General features: G+C 38.0%; 1 protein-coding gene across 1 annotated transcript; it reads right to left on the bottom strand.

The window, feature by feature from the left end:
• Positions 1-8624: 8624 nt before the first annotated feature.
• On the bottom strand, positions 8625-12588 carry RPL35A (ribosomal protein L35a). The gene is made up of 5 exons (XM_044670027.1): positions 12561-12588; positions 11467-11510; positions 11163-11315; positions 9939-10083; positions 8625-8694 (listed from the first exon to the last, which is right to left on the bottom strand). Exons 2-5 carry the CDS (start codon positions 11475-11477, stop codon positions 8671-8673), a joined length of 333 nt encoding a protein of 110 aa, XP_044525962.1. The 5' UTR covers positions 11478-11510; positions 12561-12588; the 3' UTR covers positions 8625-8670.
• Between the last annotated feature and the right edge of the window lie 4 nt (positions 12589-12592).

Here is a 12592-nt window from a genome sequence, read left to right as displayed (position 1 = left end):
AGATAAGGGTCAAAAGATTTAATTTGAAAATTAAGATATCATTAATAACATGGGGTGGGGATTTCAGTTGAGCAATAAGGTCAGAAGTCACATTGCGGTTTTGTTGAGAAAAGAACAGATATGGAGGCAAAGAATGTGAGGCAACTCTCAATAGATAAAGAAACTGAAGCCCAGAGAAGATGAATGTTATGGTGGAAAGAACACTTGGTTTCAGGTCAGAAGACCTGACTTTGCTCTTATGTGACTGTGGGTAAATTATTTCCCATCTTTGAGCCTCAGTTTCCTTATTTATATAATTACTAGATAATCTTTTCCAGCTCTAATTCTGATGAAATTACTCAAAATTGGGTAAAAATATATAGAGGAGGACAGTTATAATGAATAAAGGGATGGAAAAGCTTCCAGATAGAAACAAGCATAAAATACTTCAAGTCTTTGTAAAGAATAGTTAAGTTTTATTATGAAAGTCTAAAATCTTAACATATATAGCTGGAGTGAACATGGATTTGTTGGCCAAATCTCATTATATTCAAGCTACAGAATATCTTTAAAATTAGATAATATTACAGGGTTAAAAGTGAAAGGGACTACTAACATACACCAGGGAATAAACTTGTGGGATTCTTTACTCTGGCAAAAAAAAATAAATAAATAAAAATAAAAATGGATTCAAGAAGGAGCCAGATAAATTTAAAAATATGTCCATAGTTTGTTACTAATGGAAATTAGATATTAATGGAAAACAATAAGGAAGTATAATGAGCAAAAGACGGAATGACTGAGGAAACAATTGCCCTGATGAAATGTACTTGCAAATGGTTACACAGCTAGTAAGAAGCACAGCCAGTCACTGAATTCAGACCTTCTGACCTCAAGACCAGCAGTCTTCCCCCTTGTCTCCAATTGGGCCTGATCTTTAAGGTAATTTCCAGCTTTAATGATCTATGATATCTTTGGCATTTCTGTAAATTTTGTCTCTGTGCTTTCCTTATTCATTCAGTACCTTTAGAAGCATCAGTGGTGGTTCTTGGGAGCAGAGAAGAAAAAGCATGGATCTAAGACTATTCCAACCATGATCAAAACTCTTATGCCTAAGCAAAAGGTAAACAAGGCAGGTTGCTGCTTGGGTTCAGACGTGCAAGAGATCAAAGGAAGAACCCTTTAAAATGTGTGTGTATATATACACACATTCAATTGCATACACACAAGCCTGAACATATGCATGAAAATACACATATGGTTATATATTTATGTATATATGTGTATATACAAGAGTAAAAGATCCAAGGTTAGAAATGTGTTGATTAAAAATAGAATATCTATTCATATGTTGTTGTTATTCAATCATGTCTAACTCTATGTGACCCCATGGGCCATAATCTGCCAGGCCCCCCATATATCTCCTGAAGTCTGTCCAAACTTATGTTTGTTATTTCCATGACACCATCCGTCCATCTCGATCTCTTGCTGTCCCCTTCTATCTTTCCCAATATCAGAATCTTTCCCAACGAATCCTGACTTCTCATTATGTGGCCAGAGTATTTAAGCTTTAGCTACAGTATTTGTCTTTCCAATGAATAGTCAGAACTTAAGTACTGACTAATTTGATCTCCATGCTGTCCAAAGGACTCTCAAAGTCTTCTCCGGCATGACAATTCCAAAGCATCAATCAGTTCTTCGAGGATCAGCTTTCCTTATAATTCAACTCTCATAGCTATGTATTACAACTGGAAAAAACATAGCTTTGACTATGTAGACCTTTGCTGGCAAGGTAATGTCTGCTTTTTAGTATGGTGTTCAGAATTTGCCGTAGCCTTCCTTCTAAGAAACATCTTTTAATTTTGTGACTATAGTCACCACCGTCTGTATTTGCACATACATATGTCTATGTGATATATATATGTATACACACACACACACACACACATATATATATATATATATACATATATATATATATATACAAATGTCCATATTTAAGGGCAAGAAATCCTCTTTCTGTAGAACTCAGGTATTTTGTGATGTCATATATATTACTCAAGCTCAAAGCCTCCAGTGGATGACAACTGACAGAAGGTTAAATTTTATAACAGTCCAGGAAGCACAAATATTTTATCATTGCTCTGACTAACTAAACCTTTCTGTATTGAGAACATAGCTCCACAAAGCACTAACAATGTTCCATCATCACATATAGTCTAAGGCTATTCCAACCATGATCAAAACTCTTATCATCAAAAGTGATGATAAGAGGGGGCAGCTGGGTAGCTCAGTGGATTGAGAGCCAGGCCTAGAGACGGGAGGTCCTAGGTTCAAATCTGGCCTCAGACACTTCCCAGCTGTGTGACCCTGGGCAAGTCACTTGACCCCCATTGCCTCGTCCTTACCATTCTTCTGCCTTGGAGCCAATACATAGTATTGACTCCAAGACGGAAGGTAAGGGTTTTATTAAAAAAAAAAAGTGATGATAAGAATGGCTAAAGAAACTAGAGAAGTGAGGGAACTAAAGAAAATTTATCTTCAAATATCTGAGGGTAGAGGGGGTTTTCACATGGAAGTAACAATTTTTGTAACTCTTAAGAAGCAGGTTTAGGACCAATGGTTGAAGTTACAGAGAAGCCAGTTTTAATTCAGTTTAAGACTTTAGTAGCATCCAGAACTTTTGAAAACTTTAAATAAAAGCAGACTACTACTTTCTTATTTCCTAGAGATACTGAAACAGAAGCTGTATCATCAATTGTGACGCATGCTGTAGAAAGAATTTATGCTCCAGGAATGGGTTGGATGAGATGAAATCTGATATCTTTTCTAAATTCTAAGATTCTGACATAAAATATATAACTTGGATTCTGGGACTATATGTCTTTTAGCTTAAAACCTACTTGGAGAAAGGACATACAAGGAATTGCTACTAGTTAAACTGCTATCATATAAATGGCAAAATGCTATGTTTGTTATAGGGATTCAGAAAAATAATCTCAATATAGACAGCATTTGGGCCTTGAGCTGAACTTTGAATGGTAGAATCTTAAGCAGAAACCACTCAGTAGATCCCCTTAAATACAAGAAGAAATCAAAGATTAGCAGGACTCCAGTAGGGGTAGTAAAAGGGAGAGGACTTGAGGATATTCATATATTGGTTTTGGGCCAGGGACTGTGTTTGCTAGGGATATAAAGACAAAAATAAAAGTTCCTACCCTCAACAAACTTACACTCCACTGGAGTAAGCCAACAATATTAACTAAGGTAAGCGTTAAATGAAATTTGGAACTAGTCAAATGGGTATATTCAAAACAGTCTTAATAATTCATAGTTAACTTGGCAAGTGGTCTCCAATGGAGTGTCCCAGAGACCACTTATACGTATAAAGGTATAGATAACTGACAGAAAGCTGAGAAAGGTATCTAACATACTAAATGACAAAATCCATAAAAGATATTGTTACAGTTAAAAATAGGATAATCTGAAGCACAAAGATTCAAGCATGATCAATTTATTAGTAAAACACAACAACCAAAAAATAGGATCCCAGCTTCTGCAGCAAAGGTAAGACTCCAAATGAGGGGAATGGCTCTCTTTTATAGGTTTGGGAAGCACACATTAAAAACAAACTTTGAAGGCAGGGAACAAATTACAGTTGGTTAAAAGAGCTCAACATAACTAATGGTGAAATCAATATAATTGGTTGAATGAAGTGCTATCAACCCCTCCTTTCCTCCTATGACTAAGAAATATTCTTGGAGTCCACCTGCAAGGTTAGAATTAGTGGACCAAATTTCTTTGGAAAACAAGCCAGACATCCTTGAAGGATGGCTTGGTGGTGTAAAAATACTAAACCAGACTCCCAGACTTGCATTCCTCAAGGAAAATAGATTTCTTTGAGTCAAGAATAGAACATTGATTAGCAGAACTGTATTTCTAAACTAAACTCATTATGAATTTCTGAACCCAGTTCACAAACAAAGAACCATGACTTAGGCAGTTATAGGACAAAAATCAATTAACTGTAAATAGGATCAATTAAAAGATATCAATCTAGGGGGCAGCTGGGTAGCTCAGTGGAGTGAGAGTCAGGCCTAGAGACAGGAGGTCCTAGGTTCAAACCCGGCCTCAGCCACTTCCCAGCTGTGTGACCCTGGGCAAGTCACTTGACCCCCATTTGCCCACCCTTACCACTCTTCCACCTATGAGACAATACACCGAAGTACAAGGGTTTAAAAAAAAAAAAGATATCAATCTGATCATTTCAATATTAATAGACCAGCATATTAAAATGGATCTAATAAAACAAATTCCATAAGAATGAACAGTCTTACACTTGTATTTTTTCTTTAATGTGGCAAAGGCTATTTTATTTCATAACCACCAGAGTGGGTACTCAGGAGGCAGTGTTACAGCCAGCAAGCAAGTATAAGGAATGCAGGCTCCCTTTTATTAATGTGAATTAGTCCCATCTCTCCTTCACCACTGGCCAGTTACTAGAGAGTTATAATCTAGTCATGAGAGTCAGCTGATCAGAACTCAATTTACAAACCCTATCATTCACATTAAAGTAAAGCAACTCTACCTGTTAGCCTCCTAAACCTATCCTGTGTTTCTCATCATGTCCTGCTAACATGGATGTGGTGAAAGGGAGTTTAAGCTAAGAATATGAAACTTAATTCAATTTTCTTTTATTTTTACTCCATTATACAGGCTTCTGAGAGGAGTCCACCATCTTGCCAGGACCTGTTCCTCATACATAATATTGCTATTACTGTGTACAATGTTTTCCTGGTTCTGCTTATTTCATTCTGCATCAGTTCATGGAGGTCTTTCCAGCTCTTTCTGTAATCATCCTGTTCATCATTCCTTATAGCACAAAAGTATTCCATCACCATCATATACCACAATTTGTTCAGTCATTCCCCAATTGAGGAATGTCCCTTTAACTTCCAATTCTTTGCCACCCTTTTGTACAAACAGGTCCTTTCTCTTTATTTCTTAATCTTTTTGAGATACAGACCTAGTATGCACTTGGATTTTTTAAAAAGTCAGCTTTAAGGCTGAAGGACTTATGAAAAAGAAAACTAGCCACATTCAGAGGAAGAACTGTGGGAGGAGAAACACAGAAGAAAAACAACTGCTTGATCACGTGAGTTGATGGGGATACGATTGGGGATGTAGACACTAAATGATAACTTTAGCCCAACTATCAATAATATGGAATTAGGGCTTAATCAATGACACATGTAAAACCCAGTAGAATTGTATATTGGCTAAGGGGAGGGGGCGGTTAGGGAGGTTTGGGGGAGAGGGAAAGAACATGAAATATGTAACTATGGGGAAATATTCAAAATAAAAATAAAAATAAAAAGTCAGCTTTGCACATAGTGGTTGTGAAGGCATGTTTAGTAAGCAATTTATTTAAGAAAGTTCAAAGGGGTTTTAATGGACCAGAAACTCAAGGTAGCTGTTAGGTGACAAACAAAAAAACTAATCTAATCTTGAGCTGCATCAAGAAAATTAACTTCCAAAAATAAGGAATACGATCCTCTTTATTCTATCCCAATTAAAACACATCTTTACTAATTTCTAGTTCTGGATGCAACAGTTTAGGAAGGACATTATCAGTATTAGTTAATGAATAGTGAAAGGTCTCAAGATCATCAATCATGGGGATATTGAATCTGAAGGGAAAAAACTCAAAGGGAACATGGTAGTTATCTTAAAGCATTTGAAAAGCTGTCCTGAGTAAGAGGGATTATTCTGTTTGGTCTTAAGGAGCTAGAACTAAAAGCAATGGGCAAAAGTTGAAGAGGCAAATTTAGCTTTTATGACAGGAAAAATCATATAATAGTAACATTTTTTTTTAAAAACCCTTGTACTTCGGTGTATTGTCTCATAGGTAGAAGAGTGGTAAGGGTGGGCAATGGGGGTCAAATGACTTGCCCAGGCTCACGCAGCTGGGAAGTGGCTGAGGCCGGGTTTGAACCTAGGACCTCCTGTCTCTAGGCCTGACTCTCATTCCACTGAGCTACCCAGCTGCCCCTAATAGTAACATTTTTATAGTGCTCACTATGTGCCAAGCACTATGCTAAGTACGGTTCAAGTGTAATGGGCTTCCACCAAAGTAAACATGTCCTATAAAGTATGTTTTTTTTTCTTTCTAGAATTATAATATTATGATAAGGCCTTAGTCTGAGGAATGTGGTTTCACTTCAATCAAAAACAGCTGGGTAGCTCAGTGGATTGAGTCAGGCCTAGAAACGGGAGGTCCTTGGTTCAAACCTGGCCTCAGAAACTTCCTGGCTGTGTGACCCTGGGCAAGTCACTTGACCCCCATTGCCCACTGTTACCACTCTTCCACCAAGGAGCCAATACACAGAAGTTAAGGGTTTAAAAAATGTAAAAGAAAAAAATTTTTTCAAGCTTATTGCCATGGAGGTATTGTCCTCCTCAGAATTCCTTGGTTTAATTTTTTTTTTTGGTAAGAAGACTCAAATTCAGGAAGAAATTAAAATCCTTGAAACTTAAGGTGGTAACCACACAAATGAGAACTCTAAGAACATTTTTGTTAATCCTTGACCATCTGGCTTTAATACTCTAAACTAAAGGTATATCAATAGTGACTTTTGTTAAGTCAAGATACCTTATTGTTTTTCTTTCTGTGGAACTGTTTATAAATTACTATAAAATGAAAGGCATTGCTTTGCTCAAAGATTTTCAATAAATGGGGGAAACTGCCCATTTAGAGCACTTTAAGCTTGGACACTTCTGAGATAGCAGAATTTCTCTTATGCTGGGATTATTTCAATAGTCTGCTATTCCATCTTCCTTCCATAAGTTTCTTCTCAGTCCATTGCAACCTCCATTCAGCTATGAAAAAAATCTTTCTAAAGCCCAGGTATGTCAATCCCCTAATGATTCCAGTGGCTCCTAATCACTTCTAGGATCAAATACAAAACCCTGCTTAATGTTCAAAGTCCTTCATAATTTAACCCCACCCCCTTTCCAGTCTTACACCTTCTGTCCTCCATACCTATGGTCATCAGTGACACTGGTATCCTTGCTGTTCCTCACACTATCTTCCAATTCTGCATTTTTACTGGCCATACCCCATTCTGGGAAATCTCTTCCTGCCTCTAGGTCTCAGCTAAAATCTTACCCTCTACAGCACGGGTTTCTTAATACAGGTGTTTGCATATCATCTCTTGCTGTTAGATTTTGAACTCAAGGGCAGGGATAGTCTTGTTTTAGCTCAGACATTTGGCAGACTGGCTAACTCACTGAAGTTGAAGATGGAATGGTTATGTGCTGGGTGTTATAATGGAGATTCCTGTCAAGTTATTGGAGTAGAACAGGGGTCGGCAACCTTTTTGGCCATAAGAGCCATACAGTGCTCAGTACGCGCTCCTGTAACAGCGCCTGAAAAAAAATTGTCTTAAAGCTCCTGCAGAATGAGCCATATGTTGCCGACCCCTGGACTAGAAGGTTGCTAAAGGTATTTTCCAATTCTTTGAGAAGTTAAATTCCAAAGTAAATTCTGGGGAAGGTGCTGACAACTGGTTTAGAACAGGCCTTATGTAGTAGTATTTGAATTTTGCAGCAAGGAAAAAAAGCAATTTTGCCAGGGGAGAGAACATTTCAGGTACAAGGGATGGAATGCCATATGTGGGGAACAGCAAGCAAGCCAGTTTGGCTGGAATGTAAAGGTTTTAAAATGTCAAACACATGGCCTTCTGAAAGTACATTTGTATATCTGTACTTGTTATATTTTCCTGATAGAAAAATCACTACTTACTACCATCTTTTAAAGAGACTAGGGATTCCTATTTTGCCCAGGCTGGGAAGCACAGGGCCCAAACTCACTGATGGGCACAGCTTTACCTGCCTTGTTTCTGAATGGAGCTGGTTCATTCCTCCTTAGTAACCTGGTGGCCCCTCCCAACCTTCATCTCACCATACTTAGGTTGAACTTGGTTCTGCCATGGTATAAGCCAGTAATGGTAAACCTTTTAGACTTGAGTGTCTAAACTATAACCCTCACTCTGCATGTGAACCCTACCCATCTCCCTTTCCTCTTCCCCCAGACATGGGAGAAAGCACTCCCACTGGGCTGAGGGGCAGGTCATATAAGAAATGTCCTCAGGCGGGCATCGAGAGGGGGAAGGGAGCAGCCCCTTCCAGCACATGTGCCATAGGTTCACCAACATGGATATAGGCCAATCAAAGCAGTTCAGAACTCCTGAGCTCAAGATTATCTGCCAGCCTCAACATCCCTACGAGCAGAGATAGACATTACCACATACAGTTTAACAAAAAATTCTAAAGTCTTATCATGAAATAACGAAGGACATCAAGACTTCTATGAATATATGCAAAGCGAAGTGGAACTAGGAAAATATACATGTTTACAATAAATGGAAAGAACAGTAACAAAACTGAATGCTGTTAAATTATGTTGATTTTTAGTTTCATAGTTTTTTCATACTCTTAAAAGAGATGGTTCTCTGAGAGGAACTGGGTAGCAATACAGCAGAAAACATAAGTGATGTAAAAGCAAAAGAAATCAGTAAAAATTTATTTTTTTAAATTGCCAACAAATAGATCTTGAATAAGAAAAAGGCATCCAAAACAAAACATACATTTGCAAAAAATGTGAAATTTTATTTAGTCAATTTTCATATTCTAGATCCTTGAGGGATAGAGCATCTGGAAGAAAAAAAAGACAAGAGATAAATTCTAAATATCACATGAGGTTACACTTATCCCCCAAAACAACACATGGGCTAAAAAAAAATCATTACTTTTTTGGTGGGTATGGTCTTAACAGATATAACTAAAGCTAAATCATTTTCAATGATCTCCCAAACCCATTTCAATAAGTCTAAAGTAAAACAATAAAAAACCATTTCACCCAAATATTAAGGGTTCATCACTGCACAAAGAAAGGGCTTACTGTTGGTTTAAAAAATCTCCTACACAAAGCATGTTTGGTACACATTGCACTTTCTAAAACTTACCTTCCTGTTATTTATTAACAACCCAATGAGGCTAGACAGAAAATTTTCATCCTCTTTTTACAGATGTGGGATCTGAGGCTCAGATTAAATAACTTGTCCAGAGTCATAAAGTCTCTAGCATAGGAGAGTCAAGACTGCTACCAATTGAATACAATGTCTATTCAAAATAGAATAGCATTTGACAGGGCAAATGTAGATATGCAGGTTATAAGTTCATCTGAAAACCGTAAGATTTGATTTCTTTGAGAATATATATAAAGAATTCTTATGGTAGACAGTGTAGATGGTGTATCTATAAGAAATGATCAAAGATTCTAAGGACAGCATGTTATTGGTGACTTAGAAGCATGTTGCAAATCTTTGAGCCCCTGTACGAGCTGAGACGCATCATGAAATACTACCCTGTCTGTTCTGACTTAAGCTAAGCTAAATTATGGACCTTTTAGTGTTCTCTCATCCTAAACTGATCAGCTCAAACAAAATCTGTAAAACCTGTACCCCTACCCCCCAAGGGGGTGGTGGTAAAGTTATAGAAGATAAGATTTAAAACAAAGGCAATTAAGTATACACACTGCATATAACTGCCTTTGTTCCTAAGCACTTCTAATACGGAGTTTTATTTCTATGCATGGCAGGGGTAATCCTAAAATAGGGTTAGAATTTCTTAGAAAATCATAAGGGTATAAGAATACAGAGGCTATTTCTAGGACTCAGCCAATAGTTCACTCTAATATTGCTAATATTTAACTTTGAAACTTGCTTTTTCATTCAAAAGATTCAGACTTACTAGTTTAATACTCCATATCGTTACCACCACCAAACTTAATTAAATTAGAATTTGAACTTAAGAGCTTTCTGATTACATCTTCCAGTTGCTTAACAAGGAATGTCTGACAAAGAAGGCTATATTTATTGATCACTTGAATTACTTACCACTCGGATCCTATGTCCAATGGCCTTGGCAGGAAGATTGCTTCTGAACTTAGCTCGAACCATCCCACTATTTCCATGAGCCCGAGTAACTTTCCCCCAAATCACTCTTGTTCTGTTGGGTTTCCCACCAGGAGTTACTGTGTTGCTGATAAAAGAAAAAGTATCCAGCATCTTAACCAATAAATCACAAGGATGATCAATGAAGCTCAAAGAAGCCTTTGTAAAAAGAAATCATCTCTAATCACAAGTTAGGAAAATTATCTTATTTCCAAAGTCCAAAGCTACCATTACAGTGGAAGCATTTACAAATTTAAATTTCAATTTAGTTTTCACATTCAATTTAAACTCACCCTAATTACGAATCTCACTGACTTGTGGAATGGTATTTGGCAATTTTCAAAATTAAAACTGGCTTCGGATCTCATCATTTAACAAAAACTGCTCTTTCCAAAGTTCCCAGTGATCTCTTAATCACCAAATCTAACAGCCTTCCCTTAATATACATCTCTCTTGACCTGTCAATAATCAATAAACATTTATCAAGTGCCTCCTACTACACCACTTTGTGACCATTCTACAGTCTTTTATTGGAATTTCATTAGGTCACAACCCTTAACTAGTGAGGTCCCACAGAATTGTCATGAATCGCCCCTCTCTACTGCTTTATCAGCTCACTGGATTCAAATATCTCTGCTGCTGCAGATCCTCAAATATATACTTGGGCAAAATCTTCAATTCCTTACTCTCTCTCACCAACCGCCCCCACACTCCTCCCCAGTCCCATCTGTTGCCATTTCTAGCTGATTCTACCATAACATCTCTTTCCATATACAGTCTTCTCTTCCCTTATCATTTCATTCAAGAAAACTCTCCAGACTTGTATCTTTCCCTTAAGCTTCTTCCCATTCCAATCCATCCTCTGGACTCAACTGTCAGGGATCTTCCTATAGTGCAGGTTGGACCATGGCAACCCCCACCCCATCTCATACTAAATAAATTTTAATGGCTCTCAATCACTAAAAAAAATAAACAAATAAAAAAACAAAAAAACACCACAATTCTATTTGGTGCCCAGACCCTTTCAGAGCCTGACTGACCCCCACTATTAGCCTGTGAGTTTCTTGAGAGCAGGGACTGTCTTTTGACTTTTTTTAAAAATTCCTTGTTCTTGGATTCATATCTGACACATGGTAGGCACTTGCCAGTTTTGAAAAAAAGACTTACTTTTTTGCTTTGTACACATAGGCACATCTCTTGCCTAAGTAGAATTCAGTTTCATCTCGGGCATAGACTCCTTCAATTTTGAGAAGAGCTGTGTGTTCTCTCTGGTTTCGTAGGCCTCGCTTGTAGCCAGCAAAAATTGCCTTAGACCAGAGCCTAAGATATAGAAATCACAAAGATAACCATTGTTATCTGTGAGGTCTACTAAAAACATCTTAACTTATGATATTGTTGAAGGCAGAACATAACCTTGAAGAAAACACATAAATGAATAAGATGTTGAAACATGCTTTTTTTTTTTTTTTACCTTCCAGACATTTTGCTGTTCTAGAAGTCCTGTTTCTAGCAGGCCTTAAAACAAAGAGAAACCACATTTAGAAGCTTGCAATAACGACATTTAAACTATACTAAAAAACAATTTACAGTTTTTTTGCTTTGTTTCAACAGAGTAAAAGTTATTAGCAACTCCTCCAACATTTCTGGACATGTACACTGCATTCATTCCACCAATACTTAGAGTCAAAAAAATATACCAACATACACTTAAACAACCTTCATTCTAATGAAAAGAAAAACCAAAAAAGTAGTAGAGATGTGTGCAGCCACGCCAGATAGGTGGAAGGGAAAAGGAGAAAATAAAGCATTAAGAAACTGGTCTCCTTCAAATGCACACTATGATATGATTTCCATTTCATACAGTCCATTCATTCCCTTGGATCCTATCTTTTCCTTCTGCCTGGAATGACTTCACATTTCCTGAAACCCTTGACCACGAGTCAAGAATCAGTTCAAGTGCCTACTACTATGAGACAACCATTCCTAAATCCAACTGTTTGCATTTCCTTCCCATAAACTTTTTTTGGTATGTTTTGCATTTCAATTAGTGTGTATATCATTTCCCCGAGACAAAGTTAAGGTCTCAAACATCAACTGTTTCTTGTTTTTCTCAAACACACCCAGCGCCTAATTCTAGGCATAAAATAAACGCTTAATAAATAAGCTATGGGGGAATGGGGAAACCTTGGGAGAAAAGCTTGAATAGGAATCGGCAAGAGCAGAACTGCAAGCGAGCGCAGCAACCGGCGCTGAAGATGGAAATCTGGCCGAAAGTGCACCAAAAGGCAAGCCCAAGGCTGGAGACGCTGCAAAAATCCCGGTTATCCAGACACCCCCGGAACTCGCTCGAGAGACGCTGGGGAAAGCCCTTCCTGGGGCCCGCCGGCGGGTCATTCACCATCCACACAGTATCCCAGCCATCCTGTTGCCTCCCTTCCCGGGACCCACCGTGATAAAAAGCCGGGGCAACAGCGTGCCAGCACTCGTGGGCAGTTTGGTTACCTGCTTGACCCCCACCCTGTTATTTAAGCTAAAAGCTGGGACAGGAGCACAGACACAACTCACCTCCAGAGCCACAAGATGGCGGAAAAAGGAAG

This window comes from Gracilinanus agilis, chromosome 3 (assembly GCF_016433145.1).
Source record: "Gracilinanus agilis isolate LMUSP501 chromosome 3, AgileGrace, whole genome shotgun sequence".
In the NCBI taxonomy this organism is placed as follows: domain Eukaryota; kingdom Metazoa; phylum Chordata; class Mammalia; order Didelphimorphia; family Didelphidae; genus Gracilinanus; species Gracilinanus agilis.
The sequence above is the reverse complement of the archived record's forward strand: the minus strand, read 5'-3'. Positions and strand labels throughout refer to the sequence as shown.